Source organism: Anastrepha obliqua, chromosome 1 (assembly GCF_027943255.1).
Source record: "Anastrepha obliqua isolate idAnaObli1 chromosome 1, idAnaObli1_1.0, whole genome shotgun sequence".
Taxonomy (NCBI): Eukaryota; Metazoa; Arthropoda; class Insecta; order Diptera; family Tephritidae; genus Anastrepha; species Anastrepha obliqua.
Window position 1 is genome coordinate 61752845 of NC_072892.1, and position 16897 is coordinate 61769741.

Consider the following 16897-nt stretch of genomic DNA (forward strand, 5'->3'; position numbering starts at 1 on the left):
CAATTCTCTTTTGTTGACTGCGTTAAGCTTTTACTGCCATATAAAAAAATTCGAGCATGTTTTTGTATCATACATAAATCGCAAGTTTTGCTGAAATTTTTAAAAATTTTGTACAAAGTTGAAACTGGTTTTGTTGCAATATGAAGTATATTTTGATTTAAAAAGTAGTGGTGTGTTTATACTGATAATTTTGCAACGAGGTATACATGAGAAGATCTCATAGGATTACAAAGTAGGTATACTTATATTTATGTGTAGGTATAAATAACTTTACGACAGGCCAGTGTGTAAAGAAGTATGTGAAATATGTAAATATACACAAATTTAAGAAAAATTACACAATTTTTCACTCTTTACTTAGGGGCCTAAATAAACCACTTCAAGCATTCCTTAGAGCTTCTTTTTCTATCGTTTTTCACTTGACTTATCTTCTCACTTCTTTAACATTATTTAGTTTTTATGAAAATACTTTTTTTTGCTAATTTTTACTCCTTACAAAGTCTCAATACTTAATTAGCTTTTTTTCTGCCACATTTAATTATTTATCTTATTTGTGTTGCTTTTCATGACATTCCCAGATGAGTTGCAGCTGCTATGGCACCTTCTATTTCAGCATTCCCCGCGCAGCTACTCGTTCAGTTGTAAGTCTGCGCTGTCGCATATAAATTGCCGCAATCGGGTTCGGAGGACATGGAATAGTTGGCCGAGTCGCGATCCTCGGGTATGGCTGTATTGACTAGGCTGTGCTGTAGTGGATCCTGCAGCAGCTTTGAGAAAGTGTGGTGACCAGCGCCGAGTCCCAAGTGGCCGTACGGCGATTCAGCCGCCTTGGTGACGTGCGGCAGACGACGCAGGAAATGCGGATTCGAGTAGCGCACGCCGTTCGGTAGCGTTGTGTGCATACCGGCTGGCGGTGGCGGTGGTGGTGGTGATGTTGACTGTGGCTGTGAGTATTGCTGCTGCTGTTGCTCGTGTTGTTGTTGCTGTAGCATTTGCGCTGCCTTAGCACCAGCCATCGCTACCGCTGAGTTGGCATATTGCGAACGAAAACTGCTGAGGTTGCTGTTGAGCGGTGGTGGCGGCAACGGAGGCTGTGAATGCATAGAATATGCGGAGGTGGTCATGCCGTAGTTGCCACTGCCACGTGCTGCTACAGCAGCTTGTTGTTGGCTATGGCAAGCCGCCGGTAGGGGCATTGTGCTGCAATGATTGGCATAATCAAATTTCTGTTCTGGTGCTGAACGTGTCAGTGGTAGCGTGGCGCTGTTGAGTGCGCGACCCCCTCCACCACCACCAGCACCCGGGTTAGCTGAGTCACCGCCAAAGCTGGACATGCGCATGTTGGTGCAGCGACCGTAGGGCTCCTCTTGAATGGCCGGCTGTGGCGGTTTGGGTGGTGGTTTGCAGGCGGCACGTGGTCGTATGACCACCTCCACGTCACGTTCCTCGCCCGAGTGCACACCGCTCGATGATTCGGACGGAGCGCGCTCTGGCGGCGAAGTGGTGCTCTCTGTGGTGGAGGTGGTGTCGCTGCGCGGTGTAAGTGCTTCGTTGGGCACACCTGAATCGGCACGTCGCAAGCAACGTGGCGTCGAGCTGGAGGCGATCTGGAAGGAAAAGAGAGTAAAAAGAAACGTAAATATTGGTGGAAAATAGTGAATTTGACTGAGAATGGATAGAAAAAAATACGAATGCTTTGATTTAAAAATGTTAGTGGATGAAACCTAGTAGAATGAAATGAATGAATCTTTAATGAAATGAGTGCGCTGGAATTTTGTAGAAAACAAACTTTTTAATTCAACTTTTTTTCTGGTACGCAATTTTGTAACTAATTTAATTCTAATGTAACACAGCGCAATCAGATATTGCTGGAAATTGCCATTGATTTTTCATAATTCTTCTGCTGACGGTCTCTGCATTTTTTTCCGTGAAGCGTTCGATTGTTGTTTGGAAGATTATAGGTATACGAGAACGCCAGTAAAAAATGATTAGGTTACGTTAGGTTGAACTGGTTGACTTGCAGCCCTGCATAGACCGGTTAGGCCCATAGCGATACCAGTTGGAGTTCATCAGTTATGCGTTTTGAAATAGGCCACCTGCTTAGTGTCTGTTTCTATTGCGAATTTAAGGAGACATTTCCAAACCGCTGCTGAGATGTCTGCCAATCCATAAATCTGTGGAGCCCTTAGATATTTAAGGCGTCTTTTGAATAACGCACAACTTCCGCAAAGGAGATGCTCTACAGTTTCCCTAGAGCCCCGACTCTCCCATACTGTTCTGAATGTCCTGTCATGTTTTCGTCTAGTTCGTTGTATATGTTAATCTTCGTATTGACTTTGGAATTTCGTAAACAAGGTCCAAAGATAGACAGACTCCGTTTTTCGCTACATCGTCTATTATCTTGTTGCCTTTAAAGCTCATATGGCCTGGAATCCAATAGAAATGTAGCTTATAATTCGCTGTACTCTTTCTCTGTAGCCTTTCAACTGCCTCCCTGCTCTGAGACCGATCTTTAACGATATACTAAAGGACGTAATTGATTTAATGGCTGTCTGACTATCTATGTAAGAGTTAACATAGGCCCTTTATGAGAGCTCGTTTAGGGTTTTTAGTCTTTCTGCAGATTTCGCTGCAAAAAGATCTATCGGTGGTAGGTCAAGTATGTATTCGAGGGCCCACCGGTGGAGTCATTGTTAAAAAAATTATTAAAAATCTACGGAAATCTACACACTCTTGCTCACAGAATCAATTTCTAGCCCATTGTTCTAGCGAAAGTTAATACTAATGTTCCCTCTCGAGTGTCGAAGCACATTAGGCCTCTTTTTAAAACATGTACAACGAATTAAGATGTATGATTCTTATGCTAAGATTTTACTTTTGATATATCAAATTCATTCACAAAATAATATTATCCTCTCCCAATAAATGATCGACGATGGCATATCTCTAAATTTCTGTTCAGCAGATTAATTTTTTCTATAGCTGAACAGCGGGAAAGAAAAATGATTTGTATGGAATTCAGACTGCAGCATCGTATCGGTTGGGCGATTTATTATTATTATTAAACAAAAAAAAATAATAATTGGCGCGTAAACTTCTGTTAGGTATTTGGCTGAGCTCCTTCTCCTATTTTTGCTGTGCGTCTTGATGTTTGAAGAGACTACAGTTTTAGGTCGACTTCGAATGGCAGATATTTTTTATGAGGAGCAACAATTGAGTAAGATCAATATATGATACTTATTTACTTATTTGGTTAAAAAAACTCTAAGTTCAGCAACTAAGTTTAGTACCTTCTAGTGTAATTGCTCCAGACGTTAACTTTCAAGCTTTTAAATAAGCTTGCCTATACAGCCTCATGCCAAATAAATAAGAGCACGCAATTTTTTTATATGCTTTTCTTCTCAGTTTCTTTGAGCTCGTAAATATATACTTCGAACAAAAAGGAATTTCTACCTCCTGTAAATCGATTCTGACTCTAAACCTGGCCTCCTGCTCTCCCTTAGCTAAACAACACTTTCAGCCCTCTGGTGGTACTTATTATTTTGTATATGCTAAAGTCCATTTTCGTCCATTCGACGACGCCTATTTTAATGTGATGTGCAGTACTTCGATATAAAATAAATTCGTATTATGCGTATTTATGCGTTTAAGCAAATTTTTTGTTGTTGTATATTTTTATTGATTTTTTCAGTTTTTGTATACATTATTTAACTTGTAGATCAAGCAAGTTATAGTTAGCTTGGACCTAATAACTTGGCAACATACTGCATATGCAGTGTTTAAAGATGCCACATCAAATAAATTTATGCAAACAATTAATATCACATAAACATTTTTGAAGGCGTATTGAATGAAAAAGAAATTAGCCATATGGTATCATGACTCTCTCACCGCTGTTAATTTACGTAATTTACCTAACGTACGAATACAAAACCGACAGTTCTCTAAGTTACTTACCACTAAACCTGCCGAAACTTTATGTAGTCCTATTTAAATGACCCGTCTTTAAAATGTTATATATACGAGGTGTGTTCAAAAAATATCGCGAATTTTGAATTTTCGCAGGTTACGTATATTCGAATTTCAATTTTTTTGTGGCAATATTTTGGAACTCATGACTCTCACTCATGCGGACAAGTTCGGCCATTTTGAATGTTCAGTTAATTGTTGACAGCTGCTTTGCTTGCACGTGTTTCGGATCGCCTTCGATTTTTACCTATTCAAAAAGGTGGATCAAAGAACCTGTATCAAATGTTGTGTGAAAAACGAAATTAAGTGTGCGATTGTGTCATACGGAGAAGCTACTTTGGACCAAAGCAATGTTTATCGGTGGTACAAAATGTTCTCAGAAGGCCGAGAAGATGTGAACGACGAAAAGCGTGCCGGACGCACGAGCACTTCAACAACAGACGAAAAAATTGATGAAGTGAAGAAATCTTCGAATCACCGTTAGAGAAGTTGCTGAAGACCTAGACATATCGATTGGTTCGTGCCATTCGATTTTTGTCAATGATTTGGACATGAGACGGGTCGCCGCAAAATTCGTACCAAAACTGCTCCATTTCGACCAAAAGCAGCATCGCATGAGCATTGCTAATGAGATGTTGGACTCTGTCCGCGGCGACCTAAATTTGCTCCAGAGGGTCATAACTGGTGACGAATCGTAGGTTATGGTTATGGAAACCAAAGCTCAAACATCTCAATGGAAGCTGCCGCACGAACCAGTTCGGTCGAATGTAAAAGTTTTGCTTACCGTTTTCTTCGATTGCAGGGGCGTTGTGCATAATAAAACGGTCAATAAGGAATACTACCGCAAGTTATGTGCAATTTGCGCGAAGCAATCCGCCAGAAACGCCCGGATTTGTGGAAGAACAAAAATAGGCTATTGCATCACTATAACGCCCCTGCTCACACATCGTTGCTTGTGCGCCACTTTTTGGTCAAAAACAACACAGTAATGATGCCACAGCTACCGTATCCCCCAGATTGACGAGATACAGACGGCATCAAAGGAGGAGCTGAACTAGATAAAAAAAGTGATTTTTTGGAGTGCTTCGAAGATTGGAAAAAACGTTGGCACAAGTGCATAATATCTCATGGGATTACTTTGAAGGGGACAAAATAGATATTAATGAATAAATTAAAAATAAAAAAAAACAAAATTCGCGATACTTTTTTAACACTCTTGGAATTACTACGATCACATATATTTCTCGGTAAAATAATTAGCAAGAGAGGAGTAAATCGTGAAAAATGCATTCGATGTATTTTCTAATAAAAGTCGTGAAGGCAAACGGCGATTTAATAATGTTATTTCTAAGAACTTCTGACAAATGGGTCATTTGACCCGTCATGGTAGGTTTAGTGTTAAGGCTGCAATAATCATTCATAGGTGTTTCTCAATTCGAAGTTGCTCTTAAGTTTACTAAGTGATGTTAAAGTGTAGTAGTGTAATTAAACTATTAATGGTGGGAACATTGCTAAAACATATTTTGCATAATACTAAAGTAGACCTGCATTAAAAAAATATAAACCAAAATTCATATCACTAGTGCTGCTAAGTAAATCAGATGCACTACCACAATAAATATAATTAATTGCACTGGCAAAAAATTAATTGGTTTAAAAGTATTTAATTGATCTATTGAGTCGAATAAAGTGAATTATTTAACAGTTATGATAATATTTTAAAATACTGAAATACAAAAAAAATAAATGCATATTAAATGAAAGTAAAATTAAAATATAGTAAGCAGAATTCTAAGACAAAGTTCATAGAAGTATATACATATGCACCTACAATAATGTATATAACAGGTGGCGCTAAAGTAATCCTCCTATCAGAAAATGCTATAAATTTTGCAATTGGCCCCTAATGTCAGTTCTGTTTTGACATTTGTGTAGTAAACACATGCGAAATACACGTTAATAAACAATGTTACGCTACACTGCTCCAGAACGCGGAATATTGCTGACTATTTATTTGACCAATAATCGGTCGGTGACCTTGGCACAACGTGATTTTCGTCGCAGATTTCCTCGCCGTCCAACGCCTACTGGTGAAACACTGCGACGTTTAGTCGCTCACCTCGAAGAGACTGGCACAAAACGAGATGCTGCCAGGCAGACCCCGGAGTAGCCATTCTGCAGAGAATATTGCTGACGACTAGACGACGTGTTAGCTGCTGACTGCCAATCGCGTCTAACATACGCTCAAGCCATCCTTAATCACCACCAAGAGGAAGATGATTTTTCATGCATCATGAGGCCCATTTCCATCTTAGCGGGTACGTAAATAAGCAAAATTTACGCTTCTGGGGCACTGAAAATCCGGCCATTACACCCGCTCAAAGTCACCGTATGGTGTGCTGTTTTCGCTAGAGGAGTCATCGGACCTTTTTTCTTCGAAGATGTCGCGGGCCAAACGGTTATTGTGAATGGTGAGCGCTACAGAGCAATGATCAACGAGTTCTTTTTGCCGCAACTTGATGAATTGGGATTGGAAAACATGTGGTTCCAACAGGACGGTGCAACGGCACACACTGCACGTGCCACAAGCGATATGCTGAAGGACGCATTTCCCGGGCGCCTAATCTCCCGTTTTGGCGATTTGCACTGGCCAGCAAGATGGCCTGATTTGACCGCTCCAGACTTCTTTTTGTGAGGCTTTTTGAAGTCGCGGGTTTATGTCCACAAGCCTCAGACTCTTGCAGCTCTTAAAGACAATATCCGTCAAGAATGTGAGGACCTATCGCCGGAAGCTTTGGCCAAAGTGATGGAAAATGCCATAAAAAGGGCTCAAATGGTAATCAACTGTGGCGGCGGCCATTTACTTGACATCATATTCTTGACTTGATGTAAAAAAAAATTAAAAGACCTAATAAAAATAATCCACAAGAAGAATCAAAGTTTTTCATTTTTTTTTAAATTACAGCCAAAAGACATCGCAAGGTTACTTTTGCGCCACCTTGTGTAAGAACATACATATAAAACCACTCCATCACTTTCAGTTTGCAAATACTTATTGTAGCATATTCTCCTCTGAAACTAGAAATTCTCTTTCAATTTGATTTAGAATTGTAAACAAAACACTTGCCTGTTTACCATTGTGCATTCAAGCAAATTTGATTTAAGTGTGTGTGAGCAAAGCCCGCAAACAAATTTTAATTACTACGCTAAAAGCAGCTGATTATTGCCTCGAGTGGCAGTAAATGTTAATCATACGCCCCGTTAGCACTCACTGCCCTCAGCAAACTCAACACACTTTGTGCAATTTGCTTTATCTTTGCTTTGTGCAGAGGCAACTCTACATATTCGAATTCGATTAGTCATCGATTAGTCATAAAGGGTAATCTTGAAAGAAGTTTGGCTTTGGATTTGTTATATTTAACAGTTTTAACAACGACATCCACAAATATTGCCTACTGATTTGCAAAGTTAGTAGCATTTTTTCAAATTGTGCGTTCATTGTAAAAATGTAAAACAGTGTAAACTGCAATGAAGTATTCACAAGGCCTGCTTTACAGAAGTTGGTTAGGTACATAGGCTAACTAGTGGATATTTCCAACAGTTCTCGTCAGCGTATGGTATGTGAAAATGTCGCGGGTGCTGGGCCGTCGATAGAGTGCGGTGCAATCTAAAATTATCTATTTGCTATTATTCTCAAGAACTCAATCCTACAGCCTTCATGTGAACATCATCCTGAAAAATCATAGGATAGCGTCCGTAACCGCAGTTAGTTCTTGGGAAACAGGTTGCGCTATAAGCAAGTCAATTCCGTTCTATGCCATTGGAATGACACGAATGTATACCTCATCAGGTACTACATATATTGTCATTCCAGCAGCGTTAATCAAACATTTATAGCGACAGTTTATGCTCTTACAGCAACAACATCGAAATATGACAAAAATCTTTTTCCGTAAATTCTTGGCTCTTTTAAAAAAATAATTGGCGCGAACACTTTTGCTAGGTGTTTTGGCGAACTTCTCCGCCCATTTGTGGGGTGCGTCTCAATGATGTTCCAGTAATTGAGCGACCTACAGTTTTAAGCCGACTACAAACGGCAAATGTTTTTTTATGAAGAGCTTTTCATAACCGACACAAACTCGGAGATTTGCCATTGCTTGCCGAGGAGCGACGGCTATTAGAAAAAGGTTTTTCATGCACGGAGATTCGAACCTACGCACTCCCGGATAGTAGTCACGCACCAACCCAGAAACTCAGCTACGGCTGCTCTTTTACATTACTTACATTTATTTTCAAGTTTAAAAATATACTTGTTTCTGCACCAACCTGTATGTATGCACTAACTAGTAAGGCTTCAAAACTTCCATCCCTCTTCCCTTACACACACACACTCGTGAAATAGCAGCAAATTTCAGCAATTATTGCTGTCCTTTGCGTGTCTGAGTAAGAAATCAATGTTGCACTGATTTAATTGAAATCAAATCTCTGGTAATAAATGAAGGCATAGACAAGAAGGAGCCAGCCAAGCTAAGTGGTAGGAAATATTCTAACATTATGCCATGCGGTGTTGCATATATTTTTGTTCTTGCAAAAGCAATATAACAAATCTGTTGTTGTTGTTGTGCTAGAGCTACTCCATCACTGCCGCTGCCGTTTCGGCTGCGTTTGCGGCTGTGGCAGTTGTGATTTATGCACATCGAACGTGTTGCATGGCCCACCACAAAAACAAACGCAATAAATCCTTCCAGCCAGTCGACTTCCTTTGGTAGGCACTCTGGTTTGCTTGCTGTCGAATGCAAATCGTTCGGGTTGACCCTCTGTTTTCTGCCAATTTTTTCATGAATATTACATGCGAACGTATTGGTATGCGAGAAATGTTTATTATTGCCTGGTTTCCAAGCTTTATTTTTTTTTAATATGTATCATGTCCATGTCGGTTGTGCGTGTCCAAATTGTAATTTACAGGCTCAAAATTGTCACCATGGTCAGACGATCAACACATGATCCGCTCGCCCACCTCTCCTAGCAAATACGCCCTTTACAATCATCGGTTGTAGGCTTGACACCTTCTAGCTTCCGTTTCAAAGTAATTTGAATCCATTGAACGAATCTGTATAGTTATGCTGTCAAAGGGGTGTGTGTGTGTGATTGATGGACTTGTTGCAGAAATTGTTGCCATATAAAAGCTGTACATTTTATATATTCCGACATTCTATGAAAATTTATCGCATGCAATAAATAAGTTGTTATGCTTTTTTGAGCTTGAAAATAAAATAATTGCATGGTAGGATACTCTAATTTTATAGCTAGGTACATATGTAAAGGGTGTTTAAAAAGTGACCCCTAGATGCTAGTAGTGAATAATTCCTAGACGGTGAATTTTTTTATGCCATCTTTGGCATTTGTTAAATCATCTGTCTAAGTCATCTATCTGTCAATTTTACACGATAGAATAACGCATTAAAATTATTGAAACTTATTATGGAGATACTTATTACGGTGCCCGCAGTAGCCGAATGGCTTGGTGCGTGACTACTATTCGGAAGTGCACAGGTTCGAATCTCCGTGCATGAACATCAAATAATAGAAAAAATGTTTTCTAATAGCGGTCACCTCTCGGCAGACAGTGGCAAACCTCCGAGTGAATTTCGGTTATGAAACCTTTCTTCTAGGAATGATCTACCCTTCGGAGTCGTTTTAAAACTGCATTTCTCTCCATTTGTGGAAAACATCAAGACGCGCCCTACAAGGAGGAGGATCTCGACCAAATATCCAATGAGGGTCTAAGCGCCATTTATATATATTACGAAGAATTATTGAATAACTGTGTGTGGGCAAGAACAAATTAACGATGCATAACGCCTCGAATGTCGAAAAAAGCATCACCATAGCTTTCAGTCGCGAATTGTATTTCTTGCTCTGTTTTTTTATTTTTTTTTTAATCGATTTATTTATTGTAATTTGTTTTTTACCATTCAGCAATACTTATACTTAAAACTAAGACATTATAATAGATCAGCATGGAAGGGACCCAGTGGTGCAATCCCTTCTAGATTTTTGCTTATTAGCATAATAAATCCGTTCAGTCTGTTAAAGGAGATGGGATTGAGAGTTATTTCTGCAATTAAAGCGTTTGGGTGCGACTGGAGTCTTATATTGTGTGATATGGTAAGCTTTTTTTATTTGTTCCATTATTGTGGGCAATTTAAGATCGCGATGGATGTTGGCATTTGTGATATAATACCTATGGTGCTTTTTTAATTATTCTTAAGGGGGGAAGCTGGTCTAGAATTTTGAAAAAATCGAAAAATTTTTTTTTTGTCTTAAAAGGTGCTTTAGGGTCTTAGAAATAATATACCAAATGAGGGATGCCAGCAAAAATGTCTAAATGCCCAAATTTTTCATTCGACGGCAGTGCCTCGCAGGTATGATTTTACAATACTTACAACTTTAAACGCTTTTTTCTCGAAATTTTGACAATACATTCGAAATACCTTTCTCCGGAGACGTACGTAGGATTTTTTATTTATATTACATAGTTTTTTTTTAATCAACAATTTTATGTCGTTATTTATAGTGAAAATTGTAATTTTTTGTTCAAACGTGCACCATTTCGCGAAAAAACAAAATATCGAAAAAATCCCATGTACGTCTCTTTCTGTTGTTATATAGAAACTAAAAAATTTTTATTTTTTGATCCAGGACAAAAATTAAGGAGTTTACGTCTTCGGCAATGGACCCACTAGAAAAAAAGGCGCCTTAGGAGAACTGCTGGACAGCGGCCATTTTGAAATTAATTCAGACGAAAAATTTTGTATTTGTACCATGAAAGCTATATTATTAAACCTATTTCACAGATTTTCGATTGATTCCTTTGTTGAGTCAAAATAAATTCATAAAATATGCCCATTTTTTGCGCTCTAGACCAGCTTCCCCCCTTAAGGTTTTTAACTGGAATCTTTGGAATATTTGCCCCTGAGCTGTGTGCCTTAGGCCCATATTGGTTTTAAGATAACTGAGTAGAGTAAGTGGTTTTGAGAGAAACATGAGCATTTCGATTAAGTAACCAGTATACTTTTCGGAGTTTGATTCCAAATGCCTTACGTTTAGTGAAAATATATGTTTCCAAGTAATTTTGCTGTCGATGTGCATTCTAAGATATTTCGTAATATTATTATGGGGTATGATTACAGTATTAAGTTTCACGAAAGGGGAAAGTATAAAGGTTACTTGAACTAATTTTGTCTCATTGGATTTTATTTTCCAATTTTTGAACCACTGAGTTAAAATACCAAGTCCTTCTTGGAGTTTAAATGAAAGCTTCTGGGGGTTAGAGTCAATTGCTAGAACAACGGTGACATCTGCAAAAGTTCCGACGATAGTTTCCTCCATTTTAATTGTCCTATTTCGTTGATCGCTACAAAAGTAAAGTAGCTCTCAGTATATGCTAGTCTCTCAGTATGTTGCTAGTAAAGCATTTAACTTGACTGCCAGGCAGCCGTGAATGCAGTGACGGCTGTGATAACCCATTCTGTACTGCGGAGCCTAGCGCGGAGCCAAGATAAATGAGATGTGCATTAATAAACTGAATTTCTACCTACTGAATACCGGAGCACAAAGCAATAGAAGAGTATGAGAGAGCCGATTTGCGGCGCGAGTGCTCGGCTACATGTTCGCCGTCAAAAATTTTGATTTTCAGCGAGCGTCTCGCGCACATACGAGTATTCATCGTTTACGGTGTGGTGCGTGAACATTACATTGAAAGTAAAAACAACGATCTCATTTTCTGTTGATGCCTGAAGTGTGTACATCGGCGGAAAAAATGAGATTGAGCCAGAAATTAGTAGTGCAGTTAATTGAGTGCATGAAAAACGAGCTCGAATTATGGCAAATGCAAAATTAAAAATATAACAAAGATTGAAAAAACCAGAGAATGGGATCGGTTTAAACGGCTTTTGTGCAGAAATAATTCTTGAAAATGTTTCTACTTTTGTTAAGCCGATGGCCTGGGATGAAATATTTGTTAGAATTTGAAGTCCTCGTAGCTTTATCCTGAGGTAATGCATCTTAACGTAGCGGATCAGCTTCCGTTTGGCGTAATCCCGTCTCCCATTAATGTATTTTTTTTAGCAATTGCAGGCTTAAAAATTTGAGAACTTAGTTCCAAGTCTCCAACTCCATACGCAAAATTTTTTTATAATTTCTACAATCCGACAATTCGAGACGATTTAACAGCTTTACGTGGTATCGTTCTTCTTCTTTTATTAGCCAATCATGTACCCATACTTTTCTATGTTTAGGTTTTTGGTTTTGCTCCGTTTTTCTTTTTAAACAGGCGTAAAAATATAGCAATCACAACATTCGCGTTTCTGCTATCCAGCCTCGCGTTATCATCACAAAATCACATATGAGCCGCTCATCTCTCCCCATCTACCCACCTACTGCTATCTGGGACCTCAGTTAGATAGAGAAATGATATAGCATATGAAATCCTTGCACCCCTCTTCTGTATGTGTTGTCACAGTCATTAAAAATTCTCTTCATTAAACTTTAATACTGAATACTGTTAACAAAATCAAATAATTGTGATAAATTCTCATTGTGCTTTTGTAATATTCTCCATTAGAAATATAATATTTATCCTCTTTTCTAACTATTCATCTTTTACGGTTATACTCATACATACATATATACACAAGTACTTACATGTGCCTCGTTGGTGTGAACGGTAACCGTCACCGGTGCCAATGGACTGACTAGATGCTCCGGCGACGAGGACAATTGCATATTCTCCGGTATGGCTTGTGGTGCTCGACCAACCATAGAAGCAGCAGCAGCAACAGCAGCGCCAGCATTAGCAACAACACCATCACCACCGTTACTACCCATCATTCCAGTGTGCATTAAACCATTAACACCAGCGGCGTTGTTATGAGTGTTGGCGGCTGATGACTGTTGGTCGTCGGCAATCAAAGTAGTTGTTGTTGTTGTTGTTGGGGGTGGTGGTGGTGGGGTCGTTGCTGTTGGCGGTTCTAAGTCACGTGTCGATGCATACGTCACACTATCATCATGCACACAGGCCAATAGTTTGCCCTCCTCCGAGGTGCTGTCATCACCAAAGCTACCAGTGCCAGTAGCACTGCTGCCGCCGCCACCTCTGCTACCACCACCTTTATCGCCACCACAGTTGACATAATCACCTCGAGCCACCGATGAGTTTTGTCCACTTATAATCGGCATCAGTTGTGGAGGTGGCGGTGGCAGTTCATCATATTCGCTAAGATGTAAAAGTTTCATGCCATAGATGCCGGTGGGAGTTGTACTGCTATTATTATTAGGAATGCTGCCGACGTGCGTCTCATTGCCACAACCGATCGTCATGACGGGGTCGATGATGTTGCCCTTGGCCACCACTCTGCTACTCATGCTGGTCATGTTGATGCCTGCCATAGTGGCAGCGCTGGCAGTTCTTAATGTCGCATATTCTCCGTCGTCAATTTCCCCCGCAACACTGGCAAAACATAGCGCGGTTCCACGGGGCGAATGGCTGTAATTTCATATTTCCATGGTTGAACGGTTGAACGGTTGGTTGCATAGGGCAAGAAGGTTAAATGAGAGGTAAAGCGGAAAAAGAGAGAGCATTTTTCATAATTTATTAGTGTAAAGGTTAGATGTGCATTCATTTACGCTACGTAGCTAAGTTCGTATGCACTCGTACAGATGTGCATAGATATCTCATAAAGGTATGAATGAATGAAGGAATGAATGAAGTCATGTGATTCATAGTGGCAGCAACAAAAGAGGCAGTATTACATTAAAAACTACGCTACCATACGTATATACGTACATACATATGCAAGGTCATAATTGCGAGGTGTTTATTCATATGCCGCGTATACACCTGTGTGCACAATAATGGCGCGCGAGCTATTGCAAAGTTTTAACCATTTATTTATTTTTAAATTAATTAAAAAAAATAATTTAGAAATGTTGTTTATTTTACAACAAAACCATACAATTTAAAGTATCAAAGCTTGCACAAAGTTTAAAAAGTCAACAAATTTTCATCGAAATTTCACACATTTTAATAGGAGTTTTTAGAAAATTTTCGCCTTAGCCGAATGGCTTGGTGCGTGTCTACCATTCGGGAGTGCGAGGTTCGAATCTCGGGGGATGACAATCAAGTAATAAAAAAAAAATGGTTTTTCTAATAGCGGTCGCCCCGACAGGTAATGGCAAATATCCGAAGCAGGCCAAAGCTCACACAGAGTTGTAGTGCCAAATGATGATGATGATGATCGCAATATTTTAAAACATACCTGATCTGGGTGCCAGGCCATAGAAATATGGAAGGTAAGTGCAAAGCAGATGAGCTGGCAAGGGAAGGTACAAAACGAAATAATCACCCAGATAATGTACTAATATCGATTCCCTTAGCTACGTGCAAATTATTAATAAATTTTTATCCAAAAAAAAAGTAAATAAAAAAGAAAAAAATACTCCAAACTTTGCAATATGACGCACTGCTATTAGTGTGCACACAGGTGTACTTATGAATGTCAAAGGCTATGCTTAGAAAAGTATAGCCATTATGCATGTCTTCACATTTCTATGCACGCCAACACATTCAGTATTTGTTCTGACGAAGGTTTATTTATTCCATTTTTTGTACACTTCCACACCATGACTTTGACGTTGACTTTGATCAATAGGGTCATGCGAGGTTATACAGAGTTCTCTTAATTATAATTAGCAATTATGAAATTGGCTCAATAGCTTCCTCATACTCTATTTTCAAATGAAATTCTGCAGAGCGGAAACCTTTCTATTATGTCTACATGTACAGTACGAGCAGTTGGAGTACAATGGGCAGTGGGCCTCATGACTAAAAAGTGAGTTAAAGTTGATAAAGTTGAATAGTGCATTTTGAATGCCTTACAATTGCTTAACTCGCTAGATCTCCCCCAAGGCGTTAGGTTGATTTCAAGGGTAAAGTTAGAATTCACATAGAAAAAGATTAAAGAGTTCACATAGAAAAAGATTAAATTGCGAAATAAATTTTATGATCCGTACAGAAAATTTGGTTCTATTGATGATAAGACAAAATATCTTTATTATTTAAAAGAACTCAACTGCAGCTTTTTAGGAAAACTATATTTGTATATATATTCGGCTTTGAAAATAATATCAAATCAAATCCAAAACCGTTTGAAAGCTTTGATTTATTGAAACAAAATTCTTGAACGTTTCTAATGTCGTCCCATAACTTGGTAAACATTTAGCATAATCAATGATTCTACTAAATAATTTGCCAACTTTTTAAAGCTAAATTTCGTCAAGGTATTTCAATAAGTCGTATTTACGTTCACATTTGCTTCATATTCACAAATTTAAGCCGTTCGCGCTCATCAGCGCAACGGATAGGCTATACTCGTATGCCCTTTATGGCTGATAAATTCGAGTAAATGATTCACTTTAAAATGAACCAAATCATTCGATTGACATACCTTTCTCAGGAAATGAGAATCACTCAATTCCCATTGTGGCGAAATTGGGATACAAATCGACGTTTATTTTCAACAACATAAAAACACAAATTTCTTAAAACGTATAAAAATGGGGCTTACAGAATTTTTGGGAGTTTGGCTGACTTCCTGCCCCTATTCCTTTACAACATAAAATTATCTAAAGAAGTGGAGTTTATTGATCATTTGAAGCCCCACAACTTCATCTATTGTATTTTGCAAAAGGTTCATTCCGCGTCAATTAAAAAACTCTGTATAAGCATAGAACTACAAGGTAAAGTCCAAAATAAACAAGACTGGCGACATAAAAATGTTTTTGATGGCGTCATCTTGTTAATGAGTTAGTGCGTTGGAAGTTACATCCCTAGCTGACTTCCAGTGAAAGCTTGATGATATTCGGTTCAGTGGAAGCGAAGTTGATGCGTCTAAAGTGTCAGTATGTTTGTGCCATCGGTACAAAAAAGAGTTTCGAACAAAGAGCTAATATAAAATTTTATTTTAAAATCAGTAAAACGTTTACCAAAACATTTGAGTTGATGAAAAAAATTTATGGCGATGATTGTCTATCTCGTGCCGGAGTTCATGAGTGGTTTACTCGTTTCAGAGATGGTTGTGAGGACATAAATGGCAGTGAACATACGGGCCCAATGCTCATTTGTTTTTATGATTCCAAGGGAATTGTCCTCAAGGAGTTCGTGCCAACGGGCCAATCCGTCAAAGCAATTTTCTATCTTGGCGATTTGAAGCGTTTGTTGCATCGCATTCTTCGAATTCGCCCTGAATACCGCGAAGGAGGAAGCTGGCGCTTGCATGATAAGGAACCATCTCATTGATCCCCTCTTGTGACTGATTTTTGGACTGGAAATCGGATTTTAACTATCAATCACTCACTGTATTCGCCTGATATGGCTCCCTGTGACTTCTACCGGAAGTAGGAAAATTGCATTTGGCCATGAAAGGAGTACATTTTGCGTACGTAGAGGCCAACCAAATGGCTTGTACCGGCATCCTGAAGGACATTCCGCTCAATGACTTGAAACACTCTTTCGAAAAGCGTTTGGATCGCGAAAAACAGTGTATCGAGGCCAGAGGGGACCATTTTGAATAAATAAATTCGAATCAGAACAAAGCTCCTGTCGTTTCTATTTTAGCTCAGTCTTGTTTATTTTGGAATTCACCTTGTTGTATTAATTTTAAAGAAATCCCGGCATTTCCAGGCTTTCTTGCGCAGTTCATCACGACCTGCTAATTTCTGTTTATCATTTTGCTACTGCCACACATACATACATACAGCCCTCGACAAGCGATAGCAAATCCACATTTTGACTAGTTTTGACTACTAACGAGATTTTTTGTCAACTTCAAATTGGCACTTTGTTATAATAAAATTTAATAAGTTATGC

At 38.9% G+C, this 16897-nt stretch overlaps 1 protein-coding gene across 4 annotated transcripts in view; it reads right to left on the reverse strand.

Moving 5' to 3' along the window:
* Positions 1–252: 252 nt before the first annotated feature.
* LOC129249815 (protein tincar) overlaps positions 253–16897 on the reverse strand; it is a 169532-nt gene continuing 152887 nt past the window's right edge. For all 4 annotated transcript variants that reach the window (XM_054889484.1, XM_054889477.1, XM_054889469.1 and 1 more), the window contains 2 exons: positions 12676–13516; positions 253–1607 (listed from right to left, as the gene is read on the reverse strand). In XM_054889484.1, coding sequence (XP_054745459.1) covers positions 636–1607; positions 12676–13516 — 1813 coding nt within the window. In that variant the 3' untranslated portion in view covers positions 253–635. The remainder of the gene's footprint in view (positions 1608–12675; positions 13517–16897) is intronic.